The 17689-nt window shown below is 40.0% G+C and overlaps 1 protein-coding gene across 2 annotated transcripts; it reads right to left on the bottom strand.

The window, feature by feature from the left end:
- Positions 1–1836: 1836 nt before the first annotated feature.
- RAB18 (RAB18, member RAS oncogene family) lies at positions 1837–13956 on the bottom strand (the record flags this gene model as incomplete). Of its 2 annotated transcripts, XM_079538339.1 has the most annotated exons (7): positions 1837–2012; positions 3426–3492; positions 3568–3686; positions 5260–5332; positions 6305–6366; positions 11779–11834; positions 13889–13956. In XM_079538339.1, the coding sequence occupies 7 exons, from the start codon at positions 13954–13956 to the stop codon at positions 1837–1839; spliced, it is 621 nt and encodes a 206-aa protein (XP_079394465.1). The 2 variants fall into 2 exon arrangements, with proteins under 2 accessions (XP_079394465.1, XP_079394466.1); XM_079538340.1 differs by lacking the exons at positions 3568–3686; positions 5260–5332.
- Positions 13957–17689: the final 3733 nt, after the last annotated feature.

Genomic DNA, 17689 nt, shown 5'->3' with positions numbered 1-17689 from the left:
ATCTTTTTGACACAAACTAAAAATTAAGTCCCTTTGCAATATAAAGATGCACTCAAAACAGATGGAAAAATGGGTATGGAAGTACTACTGGCCTCTGCCTGCATTACAACATCTGCCCAACATTAGCAAAATCATACCAAAATAAGTTATTCAGAGCTTTAATGCTTCTACAGGTCTCCACTGCTACTAACCTACACTAAACAAGAATCAGCGACCTCAACACTAACAGTAAGATATGCTCAGCCCACATTCTGCATCATAAAACAGTAATACAAATCTAACACTTCAATATAATATGTATGTGTATTTAATAACAATTACATTTACATATTTAAATTATTCTACTACATCAACAATACTATAGATACAATATTTGGTAAAAACAACTAGTGTGGTTAAGTCTCCAAATTTTGATATTGTCTTCAAGCAAGTGTACAACAGAATAGAAAGCAGTTTCCATGTGAAGAAAAGTGTATTTTAACAGAAGCAGCCAAGATCTGCTGCAAAATACAGATCATGTACGCTGACATGTACACAAAACCTTGCAGTAAGAAAAGGCAGTCATTCGCTGTATTTACAAGAAGTTGCCCAAAGTTCAGTTACTGATTGCACTATAGTGATTATTAAAAAAATAAAAATCAACACAGCGTCCTTGTCTTGTCCTTCACAGATCAGAAATAATTTCTCTGTAAGAAATGACCTTGTTTAAATTGCATGTGCTAGAAAATATACAACTCTACAATAGAAAGAGGTTAGAAAAGTTGAATACTGTGGAAAAAAAATTTATTAGTCTATACAAGTCTTCTGAAACAAACCATTGGCTTTGATACAGTTAATTCAAGTGAATACTCATTGTAATAGTATTTTCCATACAGTAGCCCCAGAGCTTCCCATTTAATGTCTGTGATAGGAAGTTTTATTTCCAAACAGGTAGCCACACAAAGCAGACATAATACAGATCTTCACAGCCATAGTGAGCTACAGTTTGAGATAGTTATAAACATTTAAGAAAATGAGGCATCTGTACCGAAGAGTGGCAAACTGATCCACAATGAAAGAACAAAGATGTCATTTAGACTCCTTGCCAAAAATGAAGATTTTCTATAGCAGGCCTAGAGTAGACTGCATCATAAAAACCTAGAGTGCAAGAGTACCACAAATTTAGTATATAAATATCACAGGATTAAAACTCCAGTTAAGCCATCAACTGAAGTGATGATTAAAAAGAAAAAAGGGCATCCCTCAGCTTTGCAAAGGAAGCTTTCACGGCATCTCTTCCAGAAGGTGCTGATATCAATTATGGCCTGTGCCAATTTGTATTTTTGACAGCTCAGCTGAAATAAAAATTCAGATTTACTTAAGAACTGTATAATCATGTTGTTTTTAATATTGAAAAAGCATCTACTAGAAGAGATGAAATGTTACATTTATAGCTTACACTGTTTCCAAGGTCTGTGTACACTACGCAGTTCTGTAATTTCAGAGTACTTAAAAATGAGACTGAAAGCAGACAATGTAGTAATGTGCATGTGTTAGATGGATTTGTTTAGAATACTTACATGATGGATGTATATAATCATAAAACTTTTAGTGCATTTGTTCCTGCACATTATTTATGCTACTTTATAAAAACCTGAAGATGGCAAATTGGGCATGCTTACCATAACATTCTCAAACTGGGAAAGCTGCAGAACATTTTTCCTACAAGTGTTCACTGCCATGATACAAAACAAGTATGTGCAAACTGCAAGGTCCCTAAAAATAGCATTTAATGGATTTATTTACAGAAAGATGTCACTATCTGTTTAAATACGCAAAGAATAAGCCTCCCAAAGTTTATAACATAGAACAATATCCACCACAAGCGCCTCCTCCATGTCCTTCTTCCTTGTTTGATAATTTTACACCTTTGTTTTGGCTCTCACTCTCCCACAGTCCAGGAGTCTGAATGATTTTTTCAACAAGTTCTTCAAAGGCACACTGTACACCATCGCACGTTTTTGCACTTGCCTCTGGAAAAGTGACACAAGAAGTCCAATGTTAGCATTGCTGCCAATAATTTGTTCAGTGCTTCTTCTTTCAGAAAAGTCTTAACCTAACACCTAGACTTACAACGTGTTTTACAACATGTAGCAGCATCATAATTAGCAGTTATGCAGATGTTTGTTCCCACTAGTTGCTGCTTTATTAAGAGAACTTTTAGATTGAATGTCACTAGAATATATGGAGACTTACAGTTTACATTTATTTTTGCTGTGGAAAGCAGTTCAGTAAAAGAAAGACTGGAAAATTTTCTGCTGCCTGAACTGCAGCACTACTATCATTAGAAGCAAAGGACTCCATGCTGTAGGTTTGTGGATCAACCTCCATGATAAAACTATTCTGTTAAAAACTGATCAGGGGTCTCATTTCTTCTGCACTGAGCAGAATTCTTGGTAATCTCATTCAGGAATACTTCTTTCATCAAAACCACAAAACACTGCTCACTGGGTGCATTATGACAGCAAACAGAAACCATCTGCAACTATTCAATTCCACTAAGGCTTTCCCTGTTCTTCTGTACAGTCACACAAACACATGTATACTAAGTTTTACGTTTCCTTTTATATTCCATGCACAGCTTGCACCTCAGTTTTGAGCTTCTTAAATTTTCACATATGACTCTAACACCAAAAACACTGCAAAGTGCCAAACAAAAACATGTTATTAGTTGCAGATGAGGAACATATCTACGTCACAGAGGAACACAGAGCACATCAGTGAACTGCTTTGCTACTTGAGCCATCCTATAAAGTACTTCTTGCTGATTCTTACATGAAAGGATTAACAAACTTGGGCATAAAGAATCAATTCACTATACATTTTAAATTCAATTTTAAACCCATCTCACAGCAAAATGAGACCAACATCTTTCCTCCAGTCAGGACAGTCACTATTCCATCCTACCCACCATTTACAAGTTAACTACACTCCCACTTCTTTTTACATTCCATTTCTACTGTAGGTTTGTCAAGTACCAGCTCTTTTGCTATACTGAAAGTTGGCTGTCAGTACCAGTTTCCCCTGATCCATCTTGCTTCTGTTTGTAACTCAGCAAGTAGGTCTGGACTAAAGGGGAAAAAAAAAAAACCTGACAGTTATAAGAAACCAGGCAGAACCTCTAAGCAATAACAGTTTTTGTCAAAATACAGTCAATCTTGTATTCCACCCTTAATTCTTACAGAGCTCTCAAGTATACTCATTGACAGTTAAGCTAGACCACTAGACACAGAGACAGATTTATAGAAGATGGGTGTAACTTACCTTTGCACCTACTGCAGCTGAGAAACATGACTTATTTGTATAAAAATTCAGTCCTACAGAAGTGCTACTTTCATCATCCAACAAAAACTCAAGTAAAATCTCTGCAAGTATCTGTAACATACCTATGAACAACATGGAATGTTTTCTTGCAAATTTGAGACCTTCGTTTCTGTCAACTTCACGGTTTTCCTACAAGACAGCATTAATATGTATTATTAGCAAAATACACTAGCAGAACATTCAGTGCAGTTGAACCACTTTTACCTTATCAATCTTGTTTCCAACAAGCATTTTCACTATGTCATTCCTCGTGCAGTACGTTTCCAGTTCATTTAACCAGTTATCCAGCTTGACAAAAGTATCTCTTCTTGTAACATCATAAACTGAAAGATATAAATAATATTATTTCACAATATTTTTTCCAAGATTACTACATTAGAACAAGAGCAAAAGTTATGTTTTTTGAATTAGAAAAATCAATTTCAAATCAAAATCAGGAATCCAATTTAGATTTCATTCACCAGCTCCAACCATTGATGATACAAATGCAGAACAACTCTAAGATTCAGTTATGTTTAGACATTCTGGTTTATAAGATAGAGACCATTATCTTCAAAGAATTCCATGTCTGCAAACCACAGATATAGGATACTTACATACATCACTACAGAAGATACACCTAGAGGATGTCATGACTTTCCGCACTGAGCATCTCACTTGTAAAGTGTTACTTACACTGCATTGCTATGGTGCTGACAGAATTGCAGAATCATCTAGGTTGGAAAATGAGCTTTGAGATCATTATGTCCAACCATCAATACGATCTCCTCAGTCTCACCACTAAGCTACACGCTGTAATGCCATGTCCACACATTTCAAGTACCTCCAGTGCTGGGAACTCCACAACTACCCTGGGCAGCCCACTCCAATGCTTTATCACCCTCTCTGTGAAGAAATCCTTCTTAATACCCAATCTAACCACCTCCCCTGGCATTATTTGAGAATGTTTCCTTGCATTCTATCTCTAAGACACCTGAGACAAACATCCTCCATGGTGCAATTTATATATGACTAACAAGGTCTCCCTTCAGCTTCCACCAGACCAAACAGCCACAATTTCTTCAGTCACTCCTCATTTTTAGCTAAGAAAGTAAACTGACAACTAATGCCCTTTTTATATAGCATTTTATTAGCATTCCTTTTTATGTAGCATTTTATATGAGGTACAAGTAATGAGACTCACTAACAGTTACACTTCCTAGATCTAAATTTCAGGAGCCACTGGTACCTATAATGACCATTTCAAGCTCTGAAAAATCTTTTTCCTTCATTCTCCCACCCCATATGTAAATAAGTATTAACAGTTCATTTCACTCAAAACAACAGTTTCACTTGCAAGAACAGTCTGATTTCTAGAAAGTTGTTGAACAAAGAAATAGTAGAGGATTCCTAACTCCCAAATAGTGCTTGCTTACTCTTAAGGCATTTAATACTAAGTTAAGTTCGGAGGCAACACCTAAGGAACTTAAGACATGTTTTGACAGTGTCTTCCTACATGGGGAACATAATGGAACTTGAAAAACAGTACCTACAAAACAAAACCCACCAGGAAATCTCGTTGACAGGTTACTTCAAATTAAGCAGTTGGACTGGAGACAATAACTGTTTACTCAAGAATGTCTCCAATCAGAGGAAGCTTTAAAGAGCTCTAAGATATCCCTTTAAGAAGCAGCAGCTTTTAAACTCATGCACAATCCCTGTTTCTCAGACCTGTGAGACAGACTACACTGTAGCCAGACAAAATGCAAGATCTTTTAGTATAGGTGCTGTTCCACACAAAGGTACAAAAAAGCTTTCAAAATAAATTAGACAGCATAGAAAGGTTAGGTGAGTCAGTACTCCAATGCATGAGAAAACCATCAACTTATTCAAAATTGCACGCAAAGCTGTACTTACCAAGAATAACACCCTGTGCACCTCTGTAGTAACTGGGTGTTAGTGTTCTGAACCGCTCCTGACCTGCAGTATCCTAAAAAGCCATCCAAAAAGTTCTGTTACTCAGAATTTGAGCAGAATCTATTTTAGCTCTCAGGTATCCTACAGAATACACAATATAAGACTCAGAGTAATTTAGTATACGCAACAATCTGAATAACTGAATTTACATCTGCTTCTGTTGTTTCACTCACATTAACTTTGAGATTCTGCATAGTCTGTCCCAGGAAACACATTTAAACTGTCAAGTGCCGTGAATAACTGGATTAGAGAACGATTAGACTATTTCTGCTGTAGCATTTGTTCTACAGCTAGCAGGCAGCAGCCAGCCAGAAACACAGCTGTAACTGTGTCTTAAGATCATTATTACTAACTATTTAATTTATTAAATTATTTAATTATTAAATTAATTATATAAAATAATTATATTTAAATTATTATATATTATATATATTATATAATATTATATATATTATATATATTATATAATATTAAATAAAATTATATATATTATATATTATATATATATTATATTATAAAAATAAAATAATTATTAAATTAATTATTAAAACATTTTATAGCAAGCATCAAAATCTGTGGTAGAGATGTTCTTCACATCTAACATCTCAGTCCAAAGACCCAGGGTAAATGCAATTTAACATCCCATGACAGAGCTGAAAGAAGTCTGTATGTTTTAAATTAAATTCAACTTTACATCCTCAAATTTGAAGTGCCAACAGTTTAGCAAAGAGAACAAGAAAACCCCCACAGCTATTAAGAGTGCTCATTCCTTATCGAAGTTCAGAGCATAATTTAATCTATCTGAGCAGTAAACATACTGCAGACTTCACATATCAAAAATGTAAGTGACTTCAGGTACTAAAGCCCCCACGCCTCCAAATTACCGTCCTGTTAAACATAAAATGATTCAATACAAGTTACACCTTACACAAGCCATCACCGTTCCCAAAACAAAGCAATACATTAAGAACAAGACAAGACTTACCCATATTGCTAGTTTAGCTTTGTTTCCATCAACTGAAATAGTTTTCACCTTGAAGTCCACACCTGGAGAAGGAAAAAAAATGTTACTCCTTCAAATATATACTTCATGTGTTCTGGAAATTGAAAACAAGAAAAAAAATCAAACTCATAAAACAAGCAGCAGTAAGTTCTATTGGTTACTTCCACACTTTGTTCTTAACACTCTCAAGGTTTTATTGAAGGGTTTTTGTAAAAGTCCAATGACATTTTAGGTCATTGACTCAAATATTTTACAGAAATAAGGGAAAAAAATGCCAACATTAAAGTACACTTTCTATGACAAGCATTCAAGTTTTAATTCAAATGGATTAACTTTCAATTCATTACTTAAAGACATGTTCTTGAGCATATCACTGACCTTGAACAACATCCTTTCAAAATAAACAAGGAAGCAGTAGCAAGGCAGGGAAACAGAGCAAATAAGCTCATCTGTAACATTCTGACCAAGTCCCATCAGCATGATCAGCCAGAGGTAGACTAGCACAGACAGGGGCTGATCTAACACATGACCTCTATCCTGTGACAAACAATGTTAGATGACACTAATTGCTCTAACGAGAGCACATCAAATAAGCTCCAGGTTATTTGAACATGGAGTATGTCTCTTGTGAGGATTCCAGCAGCATTAGGGACTCAAGTACTGCAAACAACGATGGAGACACAGACAGACATCACGGTAACACCTCTACTGTCGATATGAATAATCAACCTCTACATCAAGATTTTATTATTACTCTGTTTTTAATATATGGGAGCTAAGAGCCTATCACTTCGCCAAGAAAAGCTACACACAACAACAGGAGGACAAAGTTAAAGACTATGGCAATACAAGTGAGGGAGAGGTCGGGTACAGTTATGTTTCATTTTGCTCCCCATCAGCCAGCAGCTCTGAAATGAAGTATAATATAATTTTCCAGTGGCAAAGACACTTAATCCCCAACTAAGCAGTAATATAAAGCTTTATGCCATGCACAAGTATGGCACATTATTCTACAGTTATGTTCACAGAAAAGAAGTGCCACCACTAGCTTTTCATCTTTTAAACACCAGTTCATAGAACTTAATTCACAGCAGGCTGCTATGCTAGCAGGTTGCCACAACTTGGTCCTAAAGAACACCCTGTCCCAACAATTTTCCAGCATTCAGCAGTAACTTTTACACTAATAGAATCTCCTCCTCCACAGCAATGCTGTATTTCTTTCCCTGAACTGTGAAAATCACCATTGCTCAGCTAGAACGTCTGACTGCTAATAGTATAGATGCACCCATCAATCTGATATTAAAATCCATAACTGTAGGTGTTACGAGTCTATCGGATACTTCACATAAATCCAAAGCATGTCACAGCAGTTTCAAGAAGGACTTTTTTCCCCTTTAGAGCATCAACTGTGTTTCAAAGCTAGGTTATTGTGCTCCCATTAAGTTAACAGACCAAACGTCGTGTCTATTCTGCAATTTTCACTTAATGGAAAGTACACATGCACCTTTAAGTTAGCCTAGCTGATAAGCTTAAAATCAAGAGGTAATGTTTAAAATTCGCACACGCAATTTGTATAAATTAAGACACTAAAATAGTGAATAAACTGCATGTGTTATAGACTGATTGCTAAGAGAAAAAAAGCACATTAAAATATATCTTTTCAAGCGATTAAGACACAAATGTTTTAAGACAAATATTTTTTTAAAAATAATATAAGAAAGCAAGTAGAAAACTTCAGGCCTCTAGAAAATTGTTCGTTAAAGAGAACAAACAGCGCATTTCTGTTCTGTAAGTGAATCAGTGAAATGTAGACACGTTCCCGTGACAAGTATCAGTTCTAAGCTTGCAAGATGAGTTGACATTTGTCACCCTGACAACAGAAAGCTGACAATGCTTTCCACCATACTCTAGGAGGCAGCCAAAACCAAGGGAGCACAGTCCTATACTGTACTCGTGTGTGGAGGCACATACTGCCCGGGTGTCCAGCACTGCACACCAACAGACTACAGACTTACAGTCTGCAAGAAACAGTTCTGTCCTTTTCATGCTGCCGCTGCTCTTAGTCCACCATGGCAACCTGTATTTGTACCAAGTGCAAAGTCAGCTGGAGCACGTTATCTGTGTTAAAGGTAACTGAGAAGCCAGGCATCTGGGAGCTGCAGGACTCCAAGTGCAAGGAAGGCTACAAAGCTAAGAGATGTGTGTAATTTCACTTATGAAATAAGGACTGCATTTCATGATTATCTAGAATCTCTCATACAGAGAGCAAGGAGACAGGCAAAAGCAGTGAGGACTACAGAAAATGGTGGGGCACAATCTGATCCATGAGATGAAGCCCTGCAACAAGTCTGCCTCCAAAGAACACAAAGAGGACAATGACCTGGTAAGAAGAACAAGACATGGTTAATCCTGCAGAAGCTACTGAAGCCAAAATACTTATATGAATCAGTTTATACTCCTGCGAATATTGCAGGATTATTAGTAAATCCTAAATAATAAAAACCCTGCAAACAAACGGCTTGAAGTTTATATTGTGCCCAGCAGCTGTAGATTTGTGCAAGACACAAAGATCACTTTTCCTCGTGTCTCAACAGGAAAGAGACCAGCCTTGCTGCAGCCAACCTTAACCCAGTATTCTCTCTTCATTTTTTATTCTAAGTAAAAGCCAAAGACATCTCACCCAATTCAGCAGTCAGTAAGCAGATGACATTGAAAGATAACACTATCTGTAGTCGATCCACACATTTTGGAAATGCGTGGTGCTCTGCAGTCCCAGTAGAAAGTACTTCCATCCCCAAACTCGAAGTGAAACTGCGTTTGATCAACTCAAAAAAACATTCAAGTAAAGATTCACAAAATGTTTTGTCATCTCACCATCTTGCAAACCCCGGTATTTCGCATCCAGGATGTGTCCTGTAGCAGTGAAGAATTCTCTAAGAATTCACCCCCGAATACTTCATCTCTACAAACAAAGCCTGTCCTAAGAGCTGAAAGGCTGCCTCTCAGTAACACATTCGTCAGAAAGTGGAAATGCTGCAGCTTAGCTGCTTTAAAGACACACACACACACAAAAAAAAAAAAACAAACAAACAAAAAAAAAAAAACCACACAAGTACAACCCAGATTTTGTTCCCTTTTCATTTAAATGGGGGAAAAAAATCCACAGTAATTTGCTATCTCACAAGTGTTCCACACAACATGCTGCAAAACCTTAACTACTGCCGCACAGCGCGGCAAATCCCAAAGAAAAGGAATCACATCAGGATCTTTCAGCATCTATTCTAGATTTTTTCCCCACTTTGCTCTGCCTTTATGAGGCTCTGCGGGCAGCACTGTGCCCAGGCCTGGGGCACCCAGCACAACAGGGACATGGAAGGGGTACAGAAGGGGGCCATGAGGATGCTCAGAGCTAGGGGACTTCCCCTGCAAAGACAGGCTGGGGGAGCTGCTCTCATTCAGTCCAGAGAAGAAAAGACCTCTGGAAAGAGCTCACCACAGCCCTTCAACTAGAAGGGCTCTTGACAGAGATTGACATTTTACATGGTCTGACAGTGAGCTTGCAGTAATGCATGCCATGACTAACTTTTCTTGTAATACAGTTTCATTTACTCGTGGAAATGTGTGCTTCTTATTACCCAGCAATCAAATGTCACAAACCACAATGCGTGATTTCAATATACTTAGCTCCAAACTGATAAGATACTGATTTGTGCATCACACAATTGAAAATGGAAACAGTGGCACAATGCTACCTGAACTTTTATTGTTTTTATTTAAAACAAGCAAATTAACGTGCATCCTCAGTGCACAACCCAGCAATTATTTCCTCATGGCATACACTTGTCAAAGAAAACAGAAGCAGCTTAAATGACCGTTTTGTCCTTTCTGGGACAAATTAAAATTGTTCTTTTGGTGATGAAGCACTGTATTCAGGCTTGATGGCACACAAAAGCTATCATTTACAAATTCAATACCAACTCTGAAATGTTGTCATTGCCCAGCCAGGCAGATATATGAAGTTGAGTTAGGGACACTCTGAAAACATCTCCATCCAGAAGTGAATTTCAGTCTTTCGTGAAGTTTTAAAAACTTCAGAATAAAATTCCAACCCCTGCATTTCTGAAGAGGTCAGCATGCTGGTTTTAATTGGGCCAGCACACAGTACTGCACCTCTAAGATCTGCTGGAAAAAAAACACCCCTGACACTTTCTCAGGAAGTTATACAATACCTATAGGAAAGCCTCAGCAGTGCTCAGCAGCAACACATGCCTGTTTACTGCCTTTGCATATGATCATTCCCCAACATTAATATGCTTACAGCAGTGATTCCCACACGGCAGCCACACCCAGCAGAAGCCATACAGAGAAGTAATGCTATTTATTAAGCCTTTTCTTGCCTTGAATTCACTATCACTACATTTCTCAATGCTCCACATGAAAAGTGCTCCTGTATTTTATTAACATTATTGAAGACTTCTTAAACAAACAGACAAAGCTGACCTAGATTCATTTTTTCCCCTAAATTTGGCTGCTCCTAATCAGAATCCTCAACCAGAACTTTGTAGAGGAAGTACAAAACATCTTAGAATTGAAATGCATTCTACAGAGAAGTTACTTTTATTTTACATTACTTCAGCTATTAATGTGGCACAGATGGCCACCAAAGGAAGCACAATCAAACTTCTAAGAACATGATGCAACTCTCTACATAGGATATCTTGCATTCCTGCACCATTTTCCACAACACAATTAATTTCCCTGTTGGTAGGCATCACATCAACACAGTCATGATCTCACTCCTTTGTTCCCCAACTCCAGTTTCATGGCTCTCTTCAATATTTTTCAATAGTATTAGCTGCCAAGGAACTGATTAGTAACTAGAAAAAACATAAGACACATTGTAATTTCTTCCCTGTACAGGAAAAACAGAAGCTACACAGTGCCTAGCACACTCCAGTACTATTCAAGTTGCAAAAGCTGACATTCTCTAATGGAGAGTCTGAAGTATTTTTAACACTCAAGCTACCCAAATATCGTATTACTCACGAGTTCTGGACTATCCAAACATCTTCACAGCTACTTTTCAAATAAATCCGAGGGAGACTTAACGGTGTTTGTTACAACTCCATTTTAGCCTGAACTGCTAGAAGAGATTGGCAGATTGTTGTACTAGAGCTTCCCACTACCCACACACGACTTACAGCTTCACCAGGGATGACATTTACCATCTGTTTTCCCAGCCAAGGATACATTTTACCACAAAGGGGATGACTACTGCCCAGTACAGACAATACACTAATTACTACTACATGCTAAACTGTATGCACATCATTCTTTCCTCACAGAATAACAGACATGACTGAACTTCTCTACTGGTTTGGCAAGTCTAAACAAACTGCTATTTCATTCTGCAGTCAGTGTAAATTTTTTTTCAGGTAACATCAGCACATAGTTACCAATTGTTGCTGCAAGTTCTGGGTCAAATGTGTCATCTGTGAATCGCAGCAGAAGGCTGATGGAAAAAAAAAAAAAAGAATTAGTTATTGCAGCATATTCACGGCTTGCCAAAAGCCTATAAATTACACATCTGAAAGTAATAGCAAGATTACATAGCTAAAGAAAAATACATCTCATTTTCCCATCCTTACCCTGCAATATAAAACAAAGAAGGAAACAAAATAATACAGTAGTCGTGCTATGTCAGAAGAGCCCAGCCCTTTTCTATACAACCATTACAGAGTTCCTGAAGGAGTGCCACTCAAGCTGTCAGATTGGTTGCCTAACAGCCAGGTGATCTGCTTCTATTCCTCTTTTCCCAGGCCTCAGTATGACTGCAAGATTCTCTCAGTTTCACACTGTCTCACAGAGTATTTCCGTAAGCTTGGGAAGAAAATTCCAAGTCAGCTTTTGATGTAAGAAATAATTCCTGGAATTAGGCATGCAGCAGAATAAGGATTACACCCATTAGAAAAAGACACAGGCACTGAACAGCAGAAATAACTCCAAATCATTTTACAGTTTTGTATCATTTCTGTACACAACAGCTTTAACATATACAACATTTCTCCCTATCCACAGATGCTTGTTACCAATAAACCAGATGCAAGCAAAATTTACTCCCACATTATAGTAGTAGGGTCCTTCCTAGAAGTACCCATAAGCCACAGCACTTGTGCCAAATGTAAATATTTTGGCAAGACAAAGTTTCTTAGTATGCTATTTCTTTTTTTTTTTTTTTTTTTTTTTTAATCAGTAACCTTATTCATCTGTGGTGAGCAAATATCGCCATGTGGCAGACAGCTGCTGGCTATGACTGACAGTTTCTGTTCATTTCCAGGCTAGGAAAACAAAACAAAGCCTTGTTTACTTTTTGGGAGACGCTATTTAAGAGCAGCTATTTTAGTGACAACCAGAACTAATTCTCTAAAGAAGGCAAAATATGGAACCCTCATACTGCTACTGGAACAAAAACATCAGTTTGTAAGCCTGGAGAGCTAAACTCTGCCAATCCCTCATTTCACCATTATTTCAAAGAGAGATGTCTTCTACAAAGCACAGCACTGCTGCAGGGTCCAGCTGTACAGCATTTGTTTGAGAAGGCAGGACTTCAACCACATGCTATGTCAAACTAACCCAAGTTCAGCATCAAATACATTCTAATCAAGAAACAGCTATTTCTTCTGTTTTGAAGAAATAAAGTTCTGAATGTTTGTTTATGCATTTGTGCGCACTGCGTGTCACATATCCACACACAAAAGGGTAGATTTCTTCAACTAAGAGAATCTCAAGTCATGTCTGTCACGAGAGGCCTACCACACTGGGCTGTTGATTCAGCAGCTAACTCGAAGGAGGGCTGACAGATTTATAATTAATAGGGTGTTGGTTGTTTTCTCCCATTAGCAACTTACAGGTTACTTAGGGCCATGCACACAAGAAAATAGTAATAATCAACATAAGAAACGTGGTATGTTCCCAGATGGCGTACATTCATAAATCACTTATTTTATTAAGGTCTAGGGCACTATCAAAAAAATAAGGAGGAAAAAAAAGACAAAAGAAAGCAGCTTAAACAAAAGATGTGACAGCGCTGTGAAACACCAGCCCCAAGGACTTGGGAAAGCACAAAAGGAGTCAGCGGCAGACCGACTTCGATATGTACTTTAGTGCCCCCATCCTCTCCCTCAGCACCGGGACGTGTGTGCGACTACACGAGCACACGTGAGGCTCGACCCCAAGGCAGGAGGAAGATGAGTAAGCACAGCACGATGACGACAAAGGCTCAGAGGGCGCAGGGAGGCCCGAGTCCCCGAGTCAGGGTCCGCAGGGCTCGGCCGCGCCTCCGCTCGGCTCAGGCGGCCCCGCCACTCTTCCCCCGGGCGGAACACCAGAGAAGGAGGCCGGCAGACCGAGCGGGGCCGGCCCGCAGAGGCCGAGGAAGCTCCCCCCAACGCCGGGCAGGCCGCGCCCAGGCCGCGCCGAGGCGGAGGTGGGGGCGGAGTGTCCAACGCGGCGCCGGGGGCCCGGGCCGAGCGGAGCGGAGATACCGCCGGGCACGGAGCCCCTCACCTGGACTTGCCGACGCCGCTCTCGCCGATAATGAGAATCTTCAGCGTGGTCAGCACGTCCTCGTCCATCCCGTCGGCGCGCCCGGCCCCGACCGACAGACGTTCCCCACTCGGGCTGCGGCCACACCGCCTGCGCCTGCGCGCACAGCCGCCCCTTTGCGCTCACCCCTCGCAGGCCGCTCCGCGCGTGCGCCGAAGCCGTGCCGGCAGCGGGGAAGAGGAGGAAAACAGCCCCCGCCCTTCGGTTGGCGCGTGCGCAGAGCGGAGGGAGCCGAGCCGGCGCTCGCAGCGGGGTTGGGGCGAGGCAAAAAGAGCGCGCGTGTGTGCGGCTGGGTGAGGGGTTCGGCGCTCATCTGTGGGCGTTGCCCGGGCTGTGCTACTGGTGCTGGACAAGTCGTGGGGAATAGAGAGCCCTGAGCGTTGGTCTTCGGTTTCTGCTGTCGGAAATCGATGAAAAAAGAAATCGGATTGGGATTGCAGACGGGAAGGAGAAAGCTTGATCTGCAGGGTGACGGCCAGCTGCCTGTATCCGCACTGCTAGAGCTGAGAACGCTGGTCAGCCGGTCACCAACACGTAGGACATTTAATTACCAGCCCTGTTCATCCCCAAGGCTGGAGGCCAGGGGGTTGGTGGTGGGCGCCTCTGGGCGTGCCACCATGGCAATGGTTGGCCGGTGGTTATGCTCAGCCTTTTGTTTCCCATGTCCGACATCTGTATGCTCTGACAGTAACATTTTATTTCCAGGCAAATTTTTCTGAACGTGTTTCGTTATGAAAACAATGAAAGAGCAGAAAGGACCGGCCCCTGGCAGTCCCTAGATGTGCTTGCAATGTGTGTTCCTCGACACTTTTAGAGAGTGAAAGCTGTGAGGTTCCTGAGGGAGCTTTTAGAAAGATAGCAAGGCTGCAGATAACTTGCAAAAAAGCATACCCAGCAGAGCCCTTCCATAAAAACCCTGAACGTTTTTCTAACTTGATTGCAGTGGGAAAGACTCTTTATAACTGGTCTGGCTACCCTGCTATTTACAGCTCAATGCCTCCCTCTGACCACGTGTAATTGAGGGAATCTCTGTTATTACTAATCAAATGTATGTCTGATGTCTGAAATTGTTCTTATTGTAGCTCCTAGGCCAGCAAGACAGCATCTTCTCATCTGCAAATACTGGCTTTAGCATATGCAAAAAGCTCAAGGCTCTTTTGTAATCAGACCTTGAGTACTGTGTTCAGTTTTGGACACCTCAGTACAAGCAAGGCATTGAGGCCCTGGAGTGTGTCCAGAGAAGGGTAACAAAGCTGTGAGGGGTCTGTAGCACAAGGCTTATGGGGAGTGACTGAGGGAACTGGGATTGTTCAGGGTGGAGGAGGATCAGGAGAGATGTTACAACTGTCTACAACTGCCTGGAAGGAGGCTGTGGTGAGGTGGAGGTCAGCCTTTTCTCTCACGTAACAAGCACTACTACAAGAGGCCTCAAGTTGCATCACATTGAATGTTAGGAAAAATTTCTTTTTTGAAAGAGTGGTCTGGCACTGGAATGGGATGTCCAGGGAGGTGGTGGAGTCACTAACCCTGAAGGTGTCAAGAAATGTTTACATGTTGTACTAAGGGACATGGTTTAGTGGGGAAATACTGGTGGTAGGTAAACGGTTGGACTGGATGGTCTTGGAATCTTTTCCAACCTTGGTGATTCTGTGATTCTATGAAAGACATCAGCCCACATCAGCGTTTTGCATTAGGTGGATTAGACTGTTTTACTGTTTTTGTCAGCATGAAGACTTCAGAGGGCACAGCTCTTTAGCGACAAAGAGTTCTTTTTGCAGCACAGTTGCCTTCAGCTGGGTTACTGGATCAAGACAGCGACCATTCTTTTATGTAGTAAACAGTTCCGGTGCCATATACCATACACTTCCCATCTTCAGGATCTGCTGTCCTGCCTCTTTTGCCTCAGAAAACAAGCTCCTAAGATGAATATAATGACAATAATTATGAGTTATCAAGGCATGTTCTATAATCAAGCCTGTGCAAATAGCTGTTTGTATACCAGGACTGTGCCTGTTTACTTGTAATAATTTGAGATTTGTTTTCTTGGTGTGGATTATGCTTTGCAGTGGTCCAGGAAGAGAGTGTGTTTATACTTTTTTTTTTTTTTTATCATGCTGTGTTAAGGACCTGTGGGATCTTAGGGTGGAACAGAATTGGAATTTGTATTTGGAAGGTGGACCCAAACAGCAAAGTATTCTGCAATGTATATCAAATCCTTTGAAGTTAGAGTATTTGTTCTTTTGTTATTTGTTTTTTGTTGTTTCTCATTGTAGCCACAGAATCAAACTATTCAATATGGGTATTAGTCACGATTCAGATTTTAATTCTGTATGTCACACAGAAGGAAGAATTTTTCAGTATGGCAATCAGATCCTTCACCTTAATGATAAACAGACACATGAAAGCAGGCAAAACTTGCCCTGCATGAACGTCTTATAGTTCATGCATATGGATGTGATGCTTTAGACCTTCCTCAGCATGCCCCTTAAGAACCAGTGTTTCTTTGTGTTGTCCTTGTACAGAGCAGAGTAGTTATCTGACATCAAATCTGTCTGCAGCAGTTGACCTGTTTGCAGTCTGTGACACCTATTTTAACTCCAGAAAGCCAGGCTGTGTTGTGCATGTACCAGCTGTACACCAAAAGCCAGAGGTAGTGGATGATTAAAGCATTTCAGACATAGTTTCTTCGAAGTGAAGCATTATTCCCGAAGAAACATACAACCATTAGAACTAAATATTAGCTTATTTTGCCATGAAACTTGTGTAGGATATTTCCAGTGAAGCTGTCTCTGATGTGGGAGAGACATCTAGCCTGCTGTAATTCATGTCTGTCTGTCTGCTTTCCTGCATGCTTTTCAGGACTCATCAGGAGTCCTCGGTTATGACAACTAAACCAAATCTTTTCTTTAATAATTGTGGAAATTTTTGTCTTTTATGATCCCTTTTGATCCTGGCCTCAGATTTTGGAGGTCCAAGCCACAACAGCATCATTAGCCCTGCCTGATTATTACTCTTCCTAGAAGAACAATGGAAAGTTTTTGACTGCATTTTTACTTCCTATTCCCTTTATTCTTGATTTTTTTCAGTGATCTCTTTTATATTCTATCAGAATAGTACCAAACAGATTAACTTCTCTGCATATAATAGTTTTTAATTATTATACATCCACACCTTATTCCTCATAAACTGCTAAGGGAAATGGTCCAGTGGTGGAAAACTAGAATAACTGGTTCCAAGTCAGTTCCTCCCACATATGGAGATGTATAGTGAAAGAAAGATTAAATTTGGACTTCAGAGTACAGAGTACTTCTCTCCATGCTTTTATAGTCCTTCATAAAAGCTGCCTACTTCCTGACTAGATCCAGGACTCAGAGAAACAGAAAAATGTCAGCTCCATCTCAGCTGCAGCAAGTGTATGAGATCAGTGTTCCTGAGGTTTTGATTACTTGAGGGATGTGACAAAGAAAGGAAAACATCTTGACAAAGATATCTCCTGTAATTTCAGTATTGAAATTCTCTGTCCAATATATTACGGATCTGGGACAGTCTTTATCACAGTTCTGCTCCCCAAATCTTGGAGCATCCAGATCCTACTGATATAAAATTGCAACTCGGTGGAGACCCCAAATCACCTTGTCTCAATTAATCCTCAGTTTAAGGAAAAGAGAGATGGTAGTCCTTTGGCTTTCAGCCATTTCATTGACCATGAAAACAGGTCATTGAGACTGACTAACTGTGATTGCCTCTCTCAAAAGATGGGCA

This window comes from Tetrao urogallus (assembly GCF_951394365.1).
Source record: "Tetrao urogallus genome assembly, chromosome: 7".
NCBI lineage: Eukaryota > Metazoa > Chordata > Aves > Galliformes > Phasianidae > Tetrao > Tetrao urogallus.
Note: the sequence above shows the minus strand (reverse complement) of the source record. Positions and strands in the feature narration are given on the sequence as shown.